The sequence below is a fragment of the Euleptes europaea genome, chromosome 9, assembly GCF_029931775.1.
Source record: "Euleptes europaea isolate rEulEur1 chromosome 9, rEulEur1.hap1, whole genome shotgun sequence".
In the NCBI taxonomy this organism is placed as follows: Eukaryota; Metazoa; Chordata; class Lepidosauria; order Squamata; family Sphaerodactylidae; genus Euleptes; species Euleptes europaea.
Window position 1 is genome coordinate 81,653,665 of NC_079320.1, and position 23,761 is coordinate 81,677,425.

The 23,761-nt window shown below is 43.8% G+C and overlaps 1 protein-coding gene across 3 annotated transcripts in view; it reads right to left on the reverse strand.

Moving 5' to 3' along the window:
• The window catches only part of SLIT2 (slit guidance ligand 2), a 353,730-nt gene that overhangs the window by 294,726 nt on the left and 35,243 nt on the right, over positions 1–23,761 (reverse strand). For all 3 annotated transcript variants that reach the window (XM_056855205.1, XM_056855202.1, XM_056855201.1), the window contains exon 3: positions 5,170–5,241. In XM_056855205.1, the coding sequence (XP_056711183.1) occupies positions 5,170–5,241 (72 nt within the window). The remainder of the gene's footprint in view (positions 1–5,169; positions 5,242–23,761) is intronic.

A 23,761-nucleotide genomic window follows, 5' to 3' on the forward strand; every position in this document is an offset into this window, starting at 1 on the left:
ATTTCCATTACAAACACTTAAGATTCCACCAGAGTTAAATTAAAAGAGGCACCTACACTCAACTAATTTGTGTTTTCATCTCTTTCAGAGCATTCAAAATTAAGGTTGAATGGGACAACAAAACCCATGCTGCAAGTACGTGTTAGAGACTCAGGGCATATAGCTTTGCTTGTGGCAAATGCTGCATTATGCAATTCTAAAAGGTGGTTACATTTTAAGGATTTTCCTGTAATGAAGAAAACGTCTTGCATCTAATTTCAAAACAGAACTGCTGGAATAACAATGAAAAATACTATTTGGGCAGTAAGAGCATTAAAATTAAGAAGACAATTCAAATCACACTCCTACTACTAAGATTTTTTTTCAGGAGACATCAAATTACAATAGAAAACCTCACTTTAGTTGCCACATAATATCAAGTTATTACTTACTAGATGTTAGCTACTATTTTTGAACAAGACAAAAATCAGACCTGAAGTTTTGTTTTTGTTTTTTACATAATCAGGTAGAGAATCTTGACAAGTCGTCTGCTGACACAGTTACATAATATTATGCTGAATTCCTGGTCTAATTCATTCCATGTGTAAAGAAATATTTATTTTCTGGGCCAAGAATTATGATGGGTTTTGTGATTTTTGCGCCATTTCAATGCAACAAACTGCAATCTTATGCAGGCATTATAAAAAATATATATTTTAAAAAGCTATATGTTTAAGTCATGTGCCAGCGTCAACAATTCCCACATTATAACTTCCATTCTTTTAAGAAAAATGGCAATGCACACCAATCTAAACTACTACATCAATAGTAAAACATCAGGAATCGTTCTTTAGAGTGATTTAAAGATCCCTACTTGTTTTGCTATGGAAGATGGTCAGCATATAAGTCATAAACCAAACATCCATTTAGTTCAGCATCCTGTTTAAAATAATGGGAGGCAAGATGCCTCTTGGAAGTCCACAACTAAAGTAGGACAACAGTCAGTCTTCTGACTAGCTACTAAAAGTAGCAACACTTTCCAATTCCAGCAATCAGCAAAAGATTGCAGGATGACATGCTGTTTCTTTTGTAATATTTATTTAAACTAAAGGCTGTTGCACAAATCAGGCTTCTACTAATGATCACATTGCTACTGAATTTCAATCCAATTTTCCAGGGTTTGTTTCTTTTAAGGGCAGAAGAATACAATATAAATTTCTCTTTCCTTTTGTGAAACCCCACTTTAAAAATCAAGGAAAGCAAAATTATCCAAGGACAGGTTGCTCCAAATATCTGTAAATGTCCACACATTTATATAACAAGGTAATGATGAAACTATGTCACTAAAACTCAAAAAATACCTCATTATAAACGATACTAGTAAATCTATAAACAAAAGTGATATTCTAGTGTTACATTTATGTTCTGATAGACATCTCTTCTTTTAAGCCTACAGGCCTAAAATACACATGTACAGAAAAGTCGATGTCTGCCAATTACTTCTTCTGTCAACCGAATAATAATTTGTGAAAGGGGAAGACCAATATTATACAATTCTACCACTGGATAGTTCTTCTCCACACTCTAACCCTCCAAGCCACCTGTTTGCGCTTTGAATAAAAGTACTGCAGAAACTTAAAGAGGCTCCGTCTCAGAGTCCTTTAATGGCAAGATTGTCAAGTCAGACTGAAATGGAGGATCAGATGAACATACGGAAACTTTATTATCTAACAGATTTACTCATAAATCCTTTCTGGCTGTAATCGGTTTACAGAATGAAGACACCGACAGAACTGTGCACTGATTTTTTTTTTTTTTATTGATGCTGTGCATTTTGCAGCACTTATTAAACAACCCATATGCATGCAGCTATTTCATTCTCCCCTTCCAGACAGAGGCCACTTTAAAATAAAGACAAAACATCCAAGCATGTGACAACGAAACAGGTATTAATGGCAACCCTCTAAACAACAGGCTCTCTCGCTCTCTCTCATATAAAAACAAGATACAAGAGCCATCAGAAGAACTTCCATCCCTTTTGCCTCAAATATCTTTAGCGTTCCCAGGAATGCAAGCCAGCGGTAGCTATCATGGTAAGCTCACTAGATGAGTAATGATGTCGATACAACTGGACAACGGTAACCGTAGCAACTGTAACCTGCAATTCCTGCGTAACCATTGTTGGATTTATTGTGGCAGAGGCCAAAGAGGCCAGGAGTAAAATGAAGCGGAGGACTATGGTGTCTGACACATCTAGTACCCCACACTTTAATCAGAGCAAGCAGAATTTAATTCAGGAGGAATTTTGCAAGTGATCTCCATGCAAGTTTCGGACATTTGTATTGGGCTATAAGAACAGATGTACTGAACGGACCAGCCAGGGTATCAGGGTGCTGTCAGATTATATTTAAAGCCCTTTCCATCTTTTTTGTTAAAGGCTACTGGAAACTAAACATCAGTTACAGGAAACAGAATGACGTTTTTAAAATATTTTCGGTATCCGCTTTTCGGTATTAACAGACTTATCGGGATATCAATTCTGAAGAGCTGCCACTCTGAATTGGCTGATAAACTACCGCTAACCCCCACCCAAACAGTAAAGCCAAAACATGCAGCATTGTGCAAACAGGGCTCAGTATTCTTTCAAAACACAGTATCTATGAAAGGTATCCTTTAAAACCTCGGCGCTTGGGAGCCAAAATTAGTACCCTGCAGCAAACAGCAATCAATGAACTGTAGTCTAACCAGTCAAATTAAGTAGTCAAAATCTATTTGCCTCAGATAAGAGCTCAGTCGGGCTGTAATGGTTTCCTGCATTAAAGATGCTGTTGCTGATGCTGGATGTATTACCATGTGGGTCACTAGAGACAACACGTGCCATTCCAAGAAATAAAAAAACTTGTTGAACAAGCGATACAGAAAACCAGCAGAAGAATTACCTAACTGGGCCTACAAGCAGCCAGAATGCTGCAACGATATCCTGAAAAAATTGTATTCTGAAAACTCAGCACAACCTGGAATCACAACGGCACACTACAAGTTACTACTACCACGTTTTATAAATGGTACCTACGCTTGCAGTAGGGATGTCATTACTCTACGTTGTAAACCGAAGTTGGCTTTGGTATGGTATTTGAGGTGAGGGGGGACAGGTGATGGAAGGTGCATTTTTATATGGAAACTTCTGAAAGTAAGAAATCTAAAGCAACTTTCCCCAACAAAGTAAGGATATTGGGTAAGAAACATGTTATCGGGCAATGCCTATCGCTTCCTATTACTTGCACTCCCCGATCGGTCATCAAGTGCTTGTAATTTTATGATGCTGACCGGTAGCTCACAAAGAGCTGGTATTATTTTACAGAGTTCTCTTAATGGGTTGGATAAACGGAAATGCTATTTGAACTAGTCATGTGCTCCGGCGCACACAGTTGCAACTGCGCTTCTGTTTCCGAGCAAACATCTCAACTTGCACACGCAAGGCGCTCTCAACTTGTCCAGAGAGAAATTGGAGCAGACAGCAAAAAAGGGAAGTATAACTGGCCTCTGGTGGCACCCAAGCGTGTCTAATCGTATTTCATATAGCCCACACCTTCTTTTCTTCCGTGTTGCTCTTCAGGCCGCACAGGAACCATATGTGTGTCTTCATGTAGTATCTCACTTACTAGCAGCAGATGTCAGGTAGTTATTGCAGAAGCGTATTTTTCTAAGTCCAAAAGATTTACAGCATACATAATAGGAGGAAAATGCTAGCTAACTTTTGCCACATTGGCAATCTATAAACGACCCATTTTGCCTGAAGAAATACAAGCTTATAGCTATGTAGGCAAACCGCTATTATATTTACTAAGGTGTTCTAATTCTATAATGATACACTTCTGGTGCCTAAGGGGTATTGTTAATCAGACCATAACAGTGTTATATTATCTAACCAGCTGTCTCTTACAGTTCACATGGATTCTGCTCATCTCTGAAACAGGCCAAACCAATGAATGGAATTATGCATTTGGTCTTGCACGCAGTTGAGTGGCCAATGTTTTTGGCTATTTAACAGTCTGAAACTAGCTGAACACGGTAGTTGCAGTAACACCAGATACAAGCTCTTAAGCTCTTTACAGATGTACGGATGCAGCTATAAGAACAAGAGACATAACAAATGGTTTAAATTACAAGCCTATAATATTTTACGTACCTATGTCTGAATACCATAGTTAGACAGGCAAGTATTTTTCTCAGTGCAGGTATCTGAACCTCAGAACATTTCCCAAATGATATGCTTTGCCTAATTTGTTGAGCTTTCTATGTCTGTCTGTAAATTTACAGTATTTTATTCTGGCAAGCTTTTAAAAAACTTTGGCAGGGAACCAAAAAAATGGCATAGCTAGTAGATTGTGCCAAGGGCATTTTGGCCTTCTGTCTTGAACAATATTCCCACCATGCCACATAGCAAACCTCTCTGAAAACTACAAGAGTTTTCAAAAGCTGTTTATGGGCAATTACCCTTCTAAGGAAAAGGTGTTGCTTTTGAGCCAACATTAGATTTAAAAAAAAAAAAAACACCTTCCAAAAGCAGAGCCATATTCCATATCAAGCTGCTTTTGAAAAGTCACTTCATCAACTTTTTCGGGCTGTTGAACTCACTCTACCATTCTTTGGATCCACAAAATTCCATTATCAGAAACCTTTTATGGAAATGACCACTGATTTTTAAATCCCAGCACGCACCATACATGGAGAACAATATAATCCAGTAAACCACGATCAGACACTAAAGAAAGGGCAATATTCTCTAAACCACTTCTACTTCAACATGGTGACTCCTTTCAGTATTACTATACACAAAGAGAAAGAAGAAACTCAAACCAGTCTTCCCTCCAGAATTCAATCCAAGTTGTCATTAGGAAGCACTGGAAGAAAACGAAAGGAAAATCGAGATTCCCTCTAACCTAGTTTCAAAATGTAGGTCAGTCCGCTACAAAAGTTCAAATCTTACCCAACGCCACAGAGGCAATCCAAAAGGAGAACTCACACATTGTTACAGGAAAGAAAAAAACCAAACAAACAGGCATTGGAGGTGCATTGGCTCCAGGAACAGACAGAGCAGCTACTTAAGAACATGTTTTATTTAAAACTATAAGTGCCTAGAAGCATCAAAAAGCCTTCCAAAATTAACATGGAATTACATCTACTTACAGCCTGTAGAGCTTTGGGGTCCCAAGGAACAACAATTCAGAAAGCAGTTGAAGATTATTTCTGTTTAGCCGCCTTCAATGAAAAAAAGAAAAAGAAAAGGAAGTTAGGAATAAAACAGAGAACAGCAGACGCTTCCATGAAGTACTACTATTCACCTGGTACATTTCTATCCCGCCTATCGTCTAGATTGAGAGTGGGGGGGGGGACTTTCTTGGCTGATGAGCCCACAGATCAGGACTGGGGGGGGGGGGCTGCCATGGCTGGCTCACGGGCCGAATAAGATTGCTCGAGGGCCTGGATTTGGCCCCTGCCCGTATGTTTGACACCCCTGATCTAAGGAGTTCAGGGTAGCTTACATCAGTTCCCACACTCCAATTTTATTCTCTCAACTATTTTTAGATAATATGACTGGCCGAAGTGATTTCATAGTAGAGCCAGGATCTGAACCTGGGTCTCCCAGATTTCAGCTCAGCACATTGACCCCTACATGACACTGGCTGTCCGGATAGCAGAGGTCCATATTGCTGGTAACATAAGTCAGGACGCAATGGGTAATTTAACATTTTTATTCCTACATATCAGCAATCAATATGCATGAATGTGTTAAATTCCAGGTTTCCATTTACTCTTCCATACCAACAAAAAGAAGTTTGACAGCATAAGCACTGAGCAGAGAGATCATTTTCCAGGCAGGCTTTTACAATGACTCTTTGCTCAAGGGGGAAAGGATTGTGGAAGAGGGCAATCAATCCGGTTATAACAATTCCTCCTTCAAGAAGCAGTTCCAGGTAAATTGACGTGAACCGTAGCAATCAAAGTTTCTAGATAGCTTTACAAAAACACTAGCAACATCTTCATCATGATGACCAGCAGGAGAGACACATCTTGCATACGACCCATAGTGTATCACTGGAGGCTAGATACTTGGACAAGTTTAACTACCATTCCAATGGTGTTCAACGTGCATTATCTATTCTCTCCCTTTCCCCCTGGAACAAATGGAAGCTACAAGTTGTTAAAGGGGTACACCTGAGGGTGCCATTAAAGCAGGACATTATCGTTGTTGTTGTTGTTGTTGTTAAGAAGAAGAAGACTTCTACCCAAGTAAAAAAATTAGCAGCATGAAATTAGTAGGAACAGGGGAGGGGAGAAAGCTCAAGTTCTGAGACCAGAGAGGTTAGGTGAGCATGCACTAGATTCGTAACAATTTCAGGGAAGGAGAACCTTGAAATAATGACATATAATAATGTAACAAGGCAACACAAATCTCTCTTTAGTTTGCAAGCACAGCTTTGGAGAGTTGGGATGGAAACTCTCATAACAATCAAATAATAGTAGCATCAAATGCTCCTTATTTTCCTGGACAGCAAGAAAATCCAAGGGTAACACTATGAGACTTTGTCCCACCCTGGAAGGTAAAATAATCCAAAGAACCACATTCATCTTTGAAAATAAATCACACTGAGTTCAAGTACACTTACCCACAAGTATCACAGTCACTAACCGTACAGTAGATTCTCAGAAGCACCATTTCCACAAGGCTGAACACACACCCCAAATAACATAACTTCAGCTAGAAACTCTAGCTCTATGACCTTTTCTTCATTCAAATCCCAGAATGTACCCCAAACTGTTTCTTTACCGCTGCCCTTTGGGGGAGCAGCTCAAACAGCCCAACCTACAATAGGTGGCACTACACTTCAAGAAAGCATCCAGGAGAATTAACATTCTGTTGTTAGAGTCACTGGCCACCCACTGAGAGGGATGAAAAAAGTCAAATGAATATGAGAACTTCGCCTTTATATAGCACTTTTCTGCTTAGTTTATACAGTTGGGACGCTGGATTAGCAGGTTATCTGGCTTGTGTCCCACTTGCAGGAAGCGCCCAATGTCACTTCTCAGCCAACACATCTGCAACGGTGGCATGACCACCTCCCACTTACAAACACGTATTTTCCCTTCAAATATTTCACATATTGAAACTTATTCCTTTGGTGTTTCTGTGTGTCTTACGACAGCGTGACCTGATATCTATTAATGGCTGCCAAGTCCACATCAATCCATGCATGCACATTCTTGCATGTCCCTCCCTACACTGTCCATAACACATCTGTTCAACAAACTACACAGAGGGGGTACAGCTTGGGGCTTGTTACACCTGGTGTTCCTAGTACATGGTAAATACTGATAGCTAAAAGGAAAGGCAGCCAACTGTCCCAATCAGAAATAAATTTGTGTAATCTATTTGAGCCAGTGTGGTGTAGTGGTTAAGAGCGGTGGATTCTAATCTGGATAACCAAGTTTGATTCCCCGCTCCTCCGCATGAAGCCTGCTGGGTAATCATGGGCCTGACACAGTTCTCTCAGAACTCTCTCAGCCCATGCTGAGGCAGGCAATAGCCAATCATCTCCCAACGTCTCTTGCCTTGAAACCCCTACAGGGTCACTATGTTGGCTGTGACTTGACGGCACTTTACACATACACACATACCTGTAGAAAAGAGCAAGAGTCCAGTAGCACCTTAAAGACTAACAAAATTTCTGAAGTGAGCTGTGACTCACGAAAGCTCATACCCTACCAGAAATTTTGTCAGTCTTTAAGGTGTTACTGCACTCTTGCTCTTTTCTACTGCTACAGCAGACTAACACAGCTACCCGTCGTGATCTACACACATACCTATTAGCTATGGCACAATTTAAAATAGTCAGTAGAAAAACAAGTTACTTGTGCAGGGTTCCAAAGACCTAGAATCACGTTTATACTGGGTTGCAGATCATACAACTGCAGTGTTACCATACCAAGAATGCACAGCCCAAGTTTATACTACACTAACATGTTAACACCGCTCTGTAGGGACTGGCAACCTGGTATAAACATGATGCTGATTGCATGGAAGCCTACATTGAAAAGGAGCTATTTTTAAAGCCATACCTGCTGTCTTGTTTAAATCATGTCTAAGTCTTCCAACCCCCTTTTGGACACCCACCTTAATGTGGTGAGGGGGGCTGTGCGTGACAGCAAAGCTGGGAGCAATACCGTACGGGGTCTAGACTCTGTCAAGAGACTAAACTCCTAGCAGAGTCATCCAAGACAGAAAGGTCACAGCTGAGACACCAGACGAAGATGCGTCCACCCACTTCAGGGATCAATGGCCACATCTGCAGAAGAGAACAGGCAGTTCCAATGATGATAGGGGCAGAGGAATCCTTGACGGTTAGCTACTGGGCAGCAGGAGTAGTGAAAGGTGACACTGGCAGAGGATCTTTCGTACATAACGGCAGTGCCACTACAGCTAACCCTGGTTAGTACTGCGCAGAAGAAGGCAATGGTAAACCACTTCTGACCAACCCTTATTTTGAAAACCCTATGATGAGACAATCCAAAATGAAAAAAGATGGGACCCACAGGTCGGATGGCACTCAATCAGTTACTGGGGAAGAGCAGAAGACAAGTACGAGTAGCACTGTTTTTAATGACATGATTGGGCTAAAGCCGAAAGGATGTTCAGTGGTTGACATGAATGGATGCAAAAGGAAAGTCCAAAGCTGTTCAATGCATATAATAGGAACATGGAATGTGAGAAGCATGAATCAAGGTAAGCTTGAAATTGTAAAACAAGAAATGGAAAGTCTAAACATTTCGATCCTGGGAGTAAGTGAACTAAAGTGGACTGGATTAGGATATTTTCAATCAGAAAATTACAAAGTGTTTTACTTGGGGAATAACAAAAACAGAAGAAACGGAGTTGCTTTAATAGTGAGACAAGATGTAGCAAAGGCAGTCAGGAGCTATAATGCAAAGTCTGGCTGAATAATATCAATCAGACTTCAGGGAAAGCCTATCAACCATCATTCAGGTTTATGCCCCAACTACAGATGCTGATGCGGAAGAAACTGAAAGGTTTTATGCAAGTGTTCAGGAATAAATTGATCACACACCTAAACAAGATCATAGGTAACTGGTACGCAAAAGTAGGAAACAAAGCAGAATCAAATATTGTTAGCAAATATGAGCTAGGAGCACAGAATGAAGCAGGAGAACGACTCATAGAATTATGTGGAGGCAACAATTTGTTCATTGCAAACATGTTTCTGGCAACCAAATAGACGATTGTATATATGGACATCACCAGACGGCCAGTATAGAAATCAAATAGATTACATAATTGGAAGAAGAAGATGGAGACTTTCTATTCTCTCTGCTAAAACAAGACCAGAAGCCGACTGCGATACAGATCATGAATTGTTAATATCAAAAATCAAGATAAAGCTGAAGGAAAACATCAGAACATTCATAAGCCCCAAAATACAATCTAAGCAACATTCCTGAAGAGTTTAAAGATGATGTAAAGAACAGATTTGCATTACTAAGTTCAAGTGAATGTAAACCAGAAGAACTATGGGTGCAAACTAGAGATATTATCAAGGAAGAATGTGCAAAGCCTATTCCTGTAGCCAAAAGAAACGAAAAACCTAGATGGATGACTGAGGAAACTCTTAAAATTGTTAAAGATGGAAGAGAAGCAAAAGTAAAAAGTGACAGAAACAGACTCAAAAGTTTAAGTGCAGTGTTCAAGTGTCAGATAGGGCTTCTGACAGCTCCGGTCCCAAACAAGATGGTTTTCCCGCAAACAAGATGGAGTTCTCCGTGCACTCCTCCCCCCCCCCCCGTTTTGCACACAAGTTCCCGCCAGGGATTTACAATTGTATTGGGACCCACCCGTGTAAATCTCCAATCTGATATCGGGTCCCGCGCACAAAGCCGAGAGCTCAGCCATCTCCTCCACTGATTGCTCTTAATTGTTTGTTTCAGTTTTACTTAAGTCGTTACCGGCAGGAAACGACTACATTGTCTCTTTGTTCCTGTAACCCTATTGTATCAGCCCTATATATATGTATCCTCTCCCCCCCAGTCATGTATTCCAGCCTTGCTTGTCTCCTTACTGAAATCATTGACTTTCGGAATAAAACTTTGAATCGCTGCTCTGCCTAGATTTGAGTTATATTGCGTGAAACGCCGTGCATTTGCTGAAGCCTGACATCAAGCAACTCACACATAGAGACAAAGAGAACTATTATAATAACCAGTGTAAAGAAATAGAAGAGAACAACAAAAATAGAAGAGAACAACAAGAGATCTGTTCCACAAGATCCAAGAAATTAAAGGGAAATTTAAAGCATGGTTAGGCATGCTGAATGATCAACATGGAAATACATTAACTGAACAGGACAAAATAAAGAAAAGGTGGGAACAATACATGGAAGAATTATACAGAAAAGATGAAAGGATAAAAACAGTGTTGCACTTACCTGTAACTGTTGTTCATTGAGTGGTCTTCTGTGCAGGCACACATGGGGACTGCGCAGGCCAGCAATGGAGACAATTTACAAGCTTCTGGAAGAGTTTGCTCCCTAGGAGCGCTCCCCTCTCCCCATCAGTGACCAAGCCCTAACGCCTTTTTCTGCCTAAGAGTCACATGATCAGGGGGTGTGGGGAGTGCGCTTCCCTCAGTTCTCCAATTGCCACCGCAGGGAGTACATTCTTTTACGGTGACAGTCCACAGCGGGGAAGGAGGGAGGGATGTGTGCCTGCACAGAAGACCACTCAACGAACAACAGTTACAGGTAAGTGCAACACTGTTTTTCATTTTCATGGCTTCTGTGCAGTCCCACATGGGAGAATAGCAAGCTCATTTATTGTGGAGGAGGGTGTGCGCTGGTCATCAAAATAACGTGCTCAATACCGCTTTCCCCACAGCTGCCTCAGCTCTTGAATCGACGTAGATGGCATAATGCCTGATGAAGGTCACCAGCGACAACCACGTTGCCGCCTTGCAGATCTCTTTGATGCTGCTTGAGGAGGAGAATGCTGCTGAAAACGCTTGAGCCCTGGTGGAGTGTGCATGGAGGTGAAGAGGGCAGTCTGTCCCAGCCGATTGGTATGCCATCCTGATGGCGGACACCACCCATCTAGAAAGGGTTTGAGTGGAAACTACTTTACCCTTGTTTGGGCCCTTAAAAACAAATAGAGATTATTATTGCCAAGCAGTTGCAGAGATTCCTGAATGATGCATCGGCATTGGACCCATCCCAGTCAGGCCTCTGCCCTGGCCATGGGACGGAGACTGCTCTGGTCGCCTTCACAGACTATCTCTGTCGGCAGCTGGATCAAGGCGGGTTGGGGCTGCTGATATTCTTAGGTCTATCAGCAGACTTTGACATGGTCAATTACGATCTTCTAGACCACTGCCTCGCCGAGGCATAGCCCTTCAATGGTTTCGCTCTTTTCTCCAAGGTTGGGGAGAAAGAGTGGCAGTAGGTGAGCAGTTATCACAGCGGCACTCTTTGGTGTGTGGGGTGCTGCAGGGTGCAATCCTCTCCCCCATGTTGCTCAACATCTTTATGCGCCCTCTTGCCCAGCTTGTCAGCAGTTTCGGGCTGGGGTGTCATTACTACGCTGAAGACACCCAGCTTTTTCTGTTAATGGATGGCCATCTGGACTCCACCCCGGACACACTGGCCAGGTGCTTGGACACCGTGATTGGATAGTTGAAGAAAAGCTGACTGAAATTAAATCCATCGAAGACGGAGGTCCTTTGGCTCGGCTGAGGCGGCCTTGGGGCGGGGGTGCTGACTCCCGACTCTTGACGGTGCGCAATTAACATCTGCACCTGCCATCAAGAGTCTGGGTATGATCCTTGATGCCTCCTTATCTATGGAGGCTCAGGTCACAGCCATGGTCAAGGTGTCCTTTTTCCATCTCCACCGGGCCTGGCAGCTGGCGCCTTACGTCTCCCACCCTGACCTAGCCATGGTGATCCATGTGACAGTCACCTCTAGACTGGATTACTGTAACTCAGTCTACATAGGGCTGCCCTTGAGACTGACCCAAAGGCTCCAGCTGGTGCAAAACACTGCAGCTAGGCTCCTCACGGGGTCTTTGCCACAGGATAATATAACATCAGTGTTAAAACAACTGCACTGGCTCCAGCTGGAGTATCGGATCAAGTTCAAGGTGCTGGTTTTGACCTTTAAAGCCTTACACTGTTTGGGACCATCGTACCTGCAGGACCACCTCTCCTGCTATGCCCCCCAGAGAGCCTTACGATCTGTTAATAGTAATTTACTGGTGGTCCCTGGCCCAAAGAATGTGTGGCTGTCCTCAACAAGGGCCAGGGCTTTTTACCTGGTGGAATAGTCCTGGTAACATCAGGGCCCTGCGGGATCTTAAGGATTTCCGCAGAGGCTGTAAAATGGAGCTACTCCGCCAGGCCTATAACTGAGGACAGCCACAAGAAGAAGATTCATCTTTACTTGCCTCCCCATCTCACCCCACTCTTGAAACCTGTGGGGGACTGATCTGCTGACACTTATCTGCTGTGGCACCTAGGTATAGTTATGGCCATCTGATTAGAATTTTAATGGTTTTAATTATTACGATTTTAAGGAGGTATATTGGATATTTATGTTCTTAATTGTTGTTACCCACCCTGAGCCCGGTTTGCTGGGGATGAGGGGAGGTTATAAACTTGAATAAATAAATGACTTTGTTCTTTCTAAATAAAATAACAATGTCCTGCGGACCCCTCTAGAAGTCGAGGCGGCAGATCCTGATGTCAGCCTAGCCGGCGAGACCGATGCAGAATGGTCACAATTCGACCTCGACCGTTCTCTGGTCTACTTCGACGCCCCCGGCGCCGAAAGATTGCAGCAAATATTGGACCATCATATTAATTTCTCACACAAGTAAATTGATGCTCTAAATCTTACAACAGTTACCATATATGGAATGAGAAATGCCTGATGTTCAAGCTGGATTCAGAAAAGAAAGAGGTACTAGAGATCATATTGCAAATTTACGTTGGTTACTTGAACACATGAAGCTGCCTTATACTGATTCAGACCCTTGGTCCATCAAAGTCAGTCTTGTCTACTTAGACCTGCAGCGGCTCTCCAGGGTCTCAGGCAGGGGTCTTTCACATCACCTACTTGCCTAGTCCCTTTAACTGGAGATGCTGGGGATTGAACCTGAGACCTTGTGTATGCCACACAGATGCTCTACCACTGAGGCATGCCCCCTCCCATGCCTTCAGTCCCTGTGAGAAAGGGGGACTAGAGCATACGAGAGAATTTAAGAAGAAAATTAGCTTGTGTTTCATAGATTACAGCAAAGCTTTTGACTGTGTGGATCAAGAAAAGCTATGGCTGGTTTTAAAAGAAATGGATGTGCCACAACATCTGATCGTTTTGATGTGCAACCTGTACTCTAGACAAGAGGACAGAATATGGATAAATGGTTTCCAACTGGCAAGGGTGTTAGACAAGGAAGCTGTCCCGGGACGGCGCCTCCCCCTCCCAACGACCTGGGCCGGCAGCAGCAGGCCACACTTACCTGGGCACGGGAAAGGCTGCCAGCCAGCTGGTCCGAGGGTGGCAGGGGTGGCGCGGAGAAGCAGCATCGGGAGTGGCGGCAATGCAATGGTGGTTGCATCACCTGGCTGCCCCGGCAGCGGAGGCGAGGGGAAAGGGATCGGCCCAGCTCAGGCCAAGCTGGGCAGGCGCGCCAGCTCCTTCCTCCCCGCTGTGGGCTCAAGAGGAGCCCTGGCGTCTCCAAGAGGAGTGCTTTCTGGCACCCCTCCCATTGACACTCAGCAATTGAGTGGTGGGTGGGCCCGGAAAATACTGCGCCTCCCACGGCCGGCACAGGAAAAGCCGGTGGAAGGGAGAAAGGGAGACGGGCCAGCTGCAGACCCTAATAAAACCTCCTAGGGGCGTAGCCAAGGGAGGAAAGGGGCTGAAAGGGGGTGGAGCCTAAAGGGGAAGGATATTTAAGCCCGTGGGAGCGGAGGCTGAGAAGGATTGATGTGGTGGCCAGCTTGGGCTTGCTCTGTGGTGCGGGAGCAACCCTGGCAACATCAGAAGGGGAAAACAGCTCTGATTCCCTTTCTGAAAGTGGGGCAGGGCTTCACAGATGCATTTTATCTCCTCATTTCTTCAATCTGTATGCAGACCATGTCATTAGGAAAGCTGGATTAGATTTAGATGAAGGTGGAGTGATAATTGGGGGGAGGAACATTAACAATTTGAGATATACCGATGTTACTACATTACTGGCAGAAAATAGCGATGACTTGAAACGACTACTGCTGAAAGTTAAAGGAGAAAGTACCAAAGCAGTACTAAAGCCATCATATTTCCTATTACTATGTATGGGTGTAAAAGCTGGACAATGAAGAAAGGTGATAGGAAGAAAGTATATTCCTTTGAAATGTGGTGTTGGAGGAGTGTGTTATGGAAACCGTGGACTGCCAAAAACACGCAAGCACATACACACAAATCAGTGGGTTATAGATCAAATCAAGCCTGAACTGACCCTAGAAGCTAAAATGACTAAACTGAGGTATGACGACTCCCCTCTCCTTGCTACCACTATCTCCCAATAATGTTTTTGTTCTGAGGGAGAGATTATATTCTCTCCTGGTTAGTCCCCACTTACTTTGTTAGCCAGAGGGTCTTATGTGAAGATTATATTCTCTCCTGGTTAGTCCCCTGTACTCTGTTTTATCTCAGAAAAAGAAATGTGACACCAGAGGCTTCTTAAAGTTAACAAAGATAACAGGGAAATTTATTAAACAGTATTCAAAAATGGATTTTGAGGGAAAACACCAAAACCAGATATATATATTTACAAGATTCACTTCAGAGGTGGTCAGATTGCTTAGATGGTTCAAAACCACACTTCTTGGATACAGTTCACAGCTTCAGTTCATTAATTAATTTCAGTTCTTAGATTTTCCAACAGATGTTCCTTTACCAGACTCTGCTGCTAAACTATCAGGAAAGGTAGAGATCAAAATCCTCTCTTTCCCAGAGAACACAGAAGTGTGGGGAATCCTCCTTGACTCTCTTTTCCTGTTCTCACTACCGAACTACCCCACGCCAGTGGCAATAATCCCGTCACACACCCCTGTGGCTGGAATATCTCCTTCTCTAGAGCCTGTTCCCTCTTTTCGACCTGAGAAAGGGCCCTTTGCCTCCCATTCTCAATCCTGTCACACCACAGCTTTGGTTATTCAACAGCTTAAACCAAACTGAACCCTCATGTTCTCCGAGTCGTTCACAGCTTCTTCTCACGCAGGTTGCCCATCTTAGAATGCTGCCTTTCCATCAGAACTCAAGAGTGCCATCTTTTTGGCTCCCCCCACTCCTTGTTTCTTAGCTTCTTCTGAAGGTTAACCCCTCGTCCGTCACATGAGGCTATCGTACTTTGGTCCCATTATGAGAAGACAAGAGTCACTGGAAAAGACAATCATGCTAGGAAAAGTTCAAGGCAGTAGGAAAAGAGGAAGACCCAACAAGAGATGGCTTGACTCAAGAAAGGAAGCCACAGCCCTCAATTTGCAAGATCTGAGGAAGGCTGTCAAAGACAAGACATTATGGAGGACTTTGATTCATAGGGTCGCCATGAGTCGGAAACGACTTGATGGCACTTAACACACAACACAAGTCTTCCAAGCAAAGCAATCCACCACTTGACCCTCACATGGGAAAACAGCCACCTTATGGGATTTGATACAGATCAGATTTATTCTTGGATGTCTGGTCATCTATTGGCAAATCTTGAGGACTTCAGAAATAACAGTGGTTTTCAAAGGATATGAGTTAACCGCACAATATGATTGTTCTAATTAACATGGTTGAAATAGCTTATATTTTCCTTTTGAATAAAGTATTTAAAAGTTTGCTCTCGTATTATGGCATATGCTGACTTTACCGAAGCACAAGAGCTGTTCCTGTTACAGATCACAATGACAGTGGAAATATCTCATTTTGTCAAGTACCAAAACACTATAAAAAAGTAGGTGTACTGATCAACAATTGTGCAACCCTAAGGAAATAATCTCAGTACATAGCCACCAATGTTTTTCACTCTATAGTATAGTTCCTTTGAAATAATTTTCTTTACCTTACACACTATTTTGACATTAACATGTGTACAACAACAAAGTTATAGGTTCTGAAAGATAATAATTAGATTTATACAAACCTATAACTTTGTTGTTGTACACGTTAATGTCAAAATAGAGTGTAAGGTAAAGAAAATTATTTCAAAGGAACTATACTAAAGAGTGAAAAACATTGGTGGCTGTGTACTGAGATTATTTCCTTAAAGTAACAAAACACAGCATACCTATCATCTAGAAGAATACAACAGCCCCCTAACACATAACTTCGAAGAAAAAGTACCCAGATCAAATGCAACAAGTGAGCAAGAAATTTCTGTTTATTACCGTATATACTCGGGTATAAGCCGACCCGAGTATAAGCCGACCCCCCAAATTTGAGGCCAGAAAAGGGAATTTCTTATTGACCCGCGTATAAGCCGAGGGTCAATAAGAAATTCCCTTTACCGGCAATGCTGCGCTCTAAAATGGCGGCCGCCATTTTAGAGCGCAGAGCCCCTGCCCCAGGTCGCCCTCCCGCCGGCCTCCCAGGCCCTCCCGCCCCACCCCACCCCACCCCAACCCCAGTGCCATCCAAGGGGGGGAGGGGGAAGAGCCCCTGAACCCCCTACTTACCGGGAGACGCGGCGAATCGGTGGCGTGGCCTTCCTGGGCCGGCAGGAGGCCTTTCCAGGCCCCTGCCGGCCGGAGGAAGGCGCTTGGGCGCGTGGGTGGCGGCGGCGCAGCCGGCAGGGGCCTCCTGCCGGCCCAGGAAGGTCCCTGCCGGCAGAAGAAAGGCGCCCAGGCGCCTGGGCGGCGGCGGAGCAGCCGGCAGGGACTTCCTGCGGGCCCCTCCAGGCCCCTGCCGGCAGGAGAAAGGCTCCCGGGCGCCTGGGCGGCGGCAGAGCAGCCGGCAGGGACCTTCTGTCGGCCAAGGAAGGACCCTGCCGGCAGAAGAAAGGCGCCCGAGCGCCTGGGCGGCGGCGGAGCGGCCAGCAGGGACCTCCTGCCGGCCCCTCCAGGCCCCTGCCGGCAGGAGAAAGGCTCCCGGCGATGGCAGCGGTAAGTTCCTCCCTCCTCCTCCCTCCCACCGTATTGACCCGTGTATAAGCCGAGTTCGGCTTTTTCAGCCCTTTTTTTGGGCTGAAAAACTCGGCTTATACACGAGTATATACGGTATACTAATAACTAGTCCTGAGGAAAGATCCTGAATTGTTTCTACAGTCCAGTTCTTCCCAAGGCCAGTCTAGCTACTTAAAAGGAGAGAGCGTTGAAATTATACTAAAAGGGAATTTTTTAAAAATCACACAGAGCATATACTCAGTCCATTCATTCACTGGCTCTCACAGCCTGTTCTGTCAGGAGTCTTCCTCTCAGCATCTGTCTCCAGTCGGCTGCTGGGCCTCACCAATTAATAGCTTTGGGGTCTTTCAGAGATGCATTGCTTCACCAGTTCAAACAGTTCTTTGCAGGCCCATACCAGAAATGTTATGGGGAAAGGGCATCATGCTACACTCTGTATTCCATTATGCTAACTACTTAAATTGAATTTTAAGTGTTTATCTACACTCAAAGGGGACCACTAAATGGATGTACCCTCTCTGATGCGAATGGAGTTTCCATCCAAAGTTACCTAACCAAATGGAGTTACCTAACCAAATAATTTTGCTCGTCATAATCTTATTTCTGGCAGTAATAAAGTGGTGGGTAACTGAGAGTCTAAATAGTTGGGGGAAATACAGAAGAAGCAGAAATGGGCTATCCTGAATAACTTCACAAACTGAGTGTTTGAGAAGAGCAAAATATCAATGTGGTTTCTGCATAAAACTAAGGGACGTCATCCAGCAATTCTTTATTCTGTCTGTAAATTACTGTATGTTCTCTATGAGAATTATGTCTCATCATGTTTTTCTGCATCATGTTAGCCCACATTTCTCATTGAGATTCAAGGCAGATTATAACATTCCAAAAACAATTCAATCAGACATCATATGACATCCAACAACCAATGTAGTAGTACTAGGGTTACAGAATTAGAAAACAAAGCAAACCAAAAACTGTCTAAGGCATGGCCACAATGCAGAAAGCAGACCACAAATGCCTAAGATAATGCAGTAAAAGCAAGATGATACACTCATTAAACATTGCAATAGATTACAATCCTATTTTCTTATAACATTTTCAGATTTTTTTAAAGGAGCTTCTTATAGGAATCAAGAGCTATGACATCTCAGACAGTATAAACTTAAAAAGTAAAAATGGGCTTTTGGCATTGTGAATAAGATTAGCGTGGCACACCATCAGCTATCTGGAAAAAGTAATCTGCCTGTCACTCTAGGAGTTCTTCATTGAATTAGTCGAGTATCTAGAGTAGTCTGTTTTTAGCAGATGTTACAAGGCATAACACTGAAGTAGGATTCAAAACTGTGCTAGGAAAGGTGGGGCAGATTACTATTAATCATGGGCTTTCTGTATTAAAAGGGGAGGGGGTTCCAGATCAGCAATTGCTGGCAAATCTCTTATTCCGGCCTCAAAATGTATCCTTTAATACCAGGTAGGCAAGTAGATGTGTGGGATTACTGTGCAGTAGGGAAAGATACCCTTTATGTAATCAGAGTATTGACTGTACAGTCATGGCATTCAGAGCAGAGATTTTCCTTGGCTCATACTTGGCAAAGACCTTTCTTCCCTGTACAGAGATGCAGTGAAGATCATCTGGACATTAGGGCCCCTCAGTACTTTGACCCTATGCACAGTTAGAGATTCTGGAGTTAAAGTCAGCCTGAGCTTCACACCTCTTAGTTACTGGCCTTTATTCCAAATTTTGGGGATGGCAAGAGGTTAATGTCCTGACCTGGATAGCCCAGGCTAGCCTGATCTCAGCAGATCTCAGAAGCTAAGCAAGTACCGGTATTTGGATGGGAGACCTGGAAGGAATACCAGGGCCGTGACATGGAGGCAGGTAATGGTAAACAACCTTTCAATGGCTTTTGCCTTGAAAACCCCATCAGGGGTTGCCACAAGTCAGATGTGACTTGGCCGCCTCAGTTGTCATTTTAAACCCACTTCTCTAGAGGTTCTTTTTTTAGTTGTCCTTTGGTTCCCACAGCAGCTAAGGTGAGGTCAACAAATTACCGACTAAAATGCAAGGTTTTGGCCCCACCACTTCCCTCAGCTTCCCTTTAAAAAAGCAGCTTCCCTCCAAAAAGCTACCCCATCACACAGGCAAAATAATCGTTCTACCCGAGCACTTCCATGGAAGCCTCTCCAAATTGCCATAGCAGCTAGACAGAACATCGGTGCTCAAAGGAAAATAATGGGACAGTGTGCCAGCAAGGAGGGCAGCAAAGCCAAGCCACCTGGAAACAGGGGAGGGTTTTCTGCATACTCTCAAAGCATACAGCAAAATATTCATTTGTAAATTAAAAAGGAGGATGACCCCTCCACCCCCAAAAATCACAGCTCAACAAACACTGCCAAGGGTAGTTAAATATCCACTTAACTGGAAGGGAAATTGGCTTGATCCAGCCCCCTATAATTATCCTGGAAGGGAAGATTACACTCCTGCCTGACTCTTCTCAGTCCAGGATAGGGTTGCCAGCGCCAGGTTGGGAAATACTTGGAAATTTGGGGGGTGGAGCATGAGGAGGGTGGGGACGGGCTTGGGATGGGACGGACTTCAGTGGAGTATAATGCCATAGAGTCCATCTTCCAATGCGGCCATTTTCTCCAGGGGAACTGATCTCTGTCACCTGGAGATCAGTTGTAATAACAGAAGATCTCCAGCCACCAACTGGAGGTTGGCAGCCCTAGTCCAGGATAGGTTTTTTAAAACTAATGGGGGGTGTTAACCATGATTGCAGAAAATTGTTTTATCTTAGTTAGCATCATTCATGAGGACTCTAAAGAGTAAAGGGAGCAATGCTCCTACCAACTTGCAATATTCTGGAATAGTTGGCCAAATATATGCAGCGAGCTGTTTGTTCCCTAACTCCAGTCTCCCCGCGCCCAAACTCTCATATACAACACAAGAAAGGGGAGGTAAATATATCCCCCCCAGTATGAGAGCCAGTGTGGTGTAGTGGTTAGAGTCAGACTAGGATCCAGGACACCCAGGTTCGAATCCCCACTCTACCATGGAAGCTTGCTGGGTAACCCTGGGCCAGTCACATATTCTCATCCTAACCTACCTCACAGGGCTGTTGTGAGGATAGAATGGAGAAGGGAAGAACGTTGTAAGCTTCTTTGGGTCCTCTTTGGGGAGAAAGGGGGGTACAAAGGTCCCAGACCATTTAGGGCTTTGAAGGTTAAAACCAAAACCTTAAACCTGATCTGGTGCTCAATCTGGAGGGAGTACAGCTGGCAAAGCATACTGATGACATCCCAGCCTGAAACTCCAGACCAGCTGGGTGAGGAGGCGCATACAGATGTTAAACAACATTGGGGAAAGGACTGCCCCCTGCGGGACCCCACAATCCAAGGGGTACTAGGGGAACAACCTACCCCTTAGTGCCACCCTCTCTCCCCAACCTTAGAGAAATGAGATCAGCCACTCCAAGGTTGTTCCACATATCCCAGTGTCAGTGAGGTGGTGAGTCAATAGATTGTGATCGATCACGACAAACACTGCCATCAGATTGAGAAGCACCAGCAGCGCTGACCCACCACAATCCAGCTGTCTCTGAAGATCGTCCATGAGTGCTGTCTCCGTCCCATAACCAGGCCGGAAGCCAGACTGGAATGAATCCAAGGCCGATGTGTCCTCCATGAAAGCCTGGAGCTGATCCGCAGCCACTCTTTCAGGAAAGTAAAGTTGGACACTGGGTGGCAGCTGGATGGATCAGTGGGATCCAATGATGTCCTTTTCAAGAGCAGCCTCACCACCACCTCCTTTAAACTCCCTGGGAAGGACCCAAACTAAAATTTCCCTTGATGTACTGGGTTGAATCCTATAGAGAACTTCTGCAGATAGAAGGGGAGAATTCAGCCTATTCCCCTTCTGCCGCAGACCTCAGACTTCCCCTCCTTGTGCTTTCCTGTGGTCTCATCATTAGGAGCATTATATGGAAGGGGGGATTCTGGGCTATGGCAGGAGAGGGGAGGCAAGGAAGTCACAATCCACTGACAGAAGTCCTGCCATCAGTGGAAAAGTTTGGTTGGATCCAAGCCAATCATTCTCAAGGAGAAAGAGTACTCATCGATACAAGGCAGTTTGGTTCTCTTTTTAATTATCCTTAGATTAAACAGCAGTTAGCAAAACATACCAACACTGTATTACCCTCTCCATTCCAAATTACAAGTCATGCTATGGAATTTAGCCTCAAACTACTTTTTCTGAAGTTCCAAGAAACAGGATTATTGGAAACTGAACACCACAAGTGCCCCACTGATTTGTGAGGCCATTTTACACACTTCTTTCCTTCAAGACCTGAAGGTCACAAAATGTGCTACAGTCATCATTCCATAGTTAATTGACATAAATCTGAAGTGTCAGAGGATTCACCAAGAATGGCACCATAAGCAATTTAATTAATACATTTAGAGCATGTCAGGAGGAGGGATAATTCCATCATCTGGTGGTGTCCCACCACATAGATCTAACTTAACGCAATTTAATACAATTCCACAGGGCCTGTAAGACTGAGATGTTCCATCAGGCCTATGGTTGAGGGTAGCGGTAGTTTCCATCATAGCTGGCCTCCCACCCTTCTCCTTCCTCCTTCTCTTCCATCGGATTTTTGATAGGGGACCCTGATTCTTCATCCCAGGCTGGATGAGGTCCTGTGTTGCTGAAATGAGCACCTACTTATTTTAAATTCAGAAATGTTCGTTTTAATTTAGTATTGAATTTTCTTGTATTTTATTGTTTTATGGTGTTTTACTTGATGTTAGCTGCCCTAAGCCTGGCTTCGGCTGAGACAGAGGGCAGGATAAAAGTCCAAAAATAAAAAAATAAATTAAAAACTCCATAGAAAAGTAAAAATATGCTAAAAAGTTGTTGTTCTCCCTTCTAATCTGAGCCCTTTTAAATGTGCAAGAGTAAAAAAAAAAATCTCAGACCACTGGGAATTCCAACACAACTAAATTTTTTCTTCATAAAGCAACTCCCAGCCTTAAAAAGTTAAGAGAGGCAGACACAGAGGACTTTATCAATCTGCTAGCTTCCTCTGGGATACTGGAAGTGGAGGACTGCAAGTTAGCAAGGACAGTCAATGGGAGCGAGTGCAGATATTTTATCATCAGCATACAGATGGTGCCGAGTTGTTTTCTGTTGCCCCAGAAGGTCAGGCCAGAACCAATTGGTTGAAATTAAATCAAAAGAGTTTCCATCTAGACATTAGGAAGAATTTTCTAACAGTTAGAGTGGTTCCTCACTGGAACAGGCTTCCTCGGGAGGTGGTGAGCACTCCTTCCCTGGAGGTTTTTAAGCAGAGGCTAGATGGCCATCTGTCAGCAATGCTGATTCTTTGCCCTTAGGCAGTTCATGGGAGGGAGGGCATCTTGGCCACCTTCTGGGCATGGAGTAGGGGTCACTGGGGGTGTGGGGGGGAAGGTAGTTGTGAATTTCCTGAATTGTGCAGGGGGTTGGACTAAATGACCCTGGTGGTCCCTTCCAACTCTATGATTGTATGATACAGTGATTTAATGGAAGCCTGCATCTCACTAGAACAACATAGACTTTGCATGGCCAACATTCACTTCCCTCGATCTTCTATCTGAAAAGAATGGTATGACATCTCTGCTCAAGACTTTCAAAATCTGCTGAAGAAAACTTTAGTCAGCTAAAATGGACCCAAAGCCCGTATGTATTTATTTGATATATTTTAATATAGCATTTCTGCTAATGGTAAGCGAGGCAGTGCCACAGCAACAATAACACATTTTTAAATGGAACCCAGAAGAAAGCAAACCAAATCAGTGGTGGCTAAAAAACAAGGTAACAACTAAACCCACAGCAACACTATTAAAAACAGACAGTAGCTCCAAACCTGCACAAAGGGGCAATTGTCTAAATAAAAGCAAGCTGAAATAAAAAAGTCTTTGCCTGGTGCAAGGAAAAATACCAAATACAAGGAAATGGGGGGTGTTATGGCCACACTTGCCAACAGGCAAGATCACCTTTCTTTCTTCTAAAGATAAAATGGGAACTCTTCAGCCTGACGTGCCTCCACATGGAAAAGTACATTGTTCACTCACCGAGAAGGTCCTTTCCACTCTGAAGTAGAAGGGCATCTTGAATCTTGGGTGTTTCTCGCTCCATTGCTAGGGTGAGGCAGGACTAACTAAACAACTTCCTGTCTCCTGGGCGAGGAACGCCTTCACTTCCAGTTATTCTACAGCAAGCATGAGAGACAGGGAACAGACTCACAACAATGAGTACCAGAAAACATTAACTATAACTTTAAAACTATTAAACTGAGACCTTCCAGTTCTTGTAGGTCACGCTGGTGTGAGTAATTCCACCCTCGGAAGATGATGTACCTTCTCCTGGTGGGCAAGATGCCCTTCTACTTCAGAGCGGAAAGGGCCTTCTCGGTGAGTAAACAATGTACTTTTCACGCTCTGAAGGAAGGGAATCTTGAATCTTGGGATGTCCAAGAGCAATTACGCAATGGGTGGAAAGTTCAGTCATCATCATCTTCCACCACA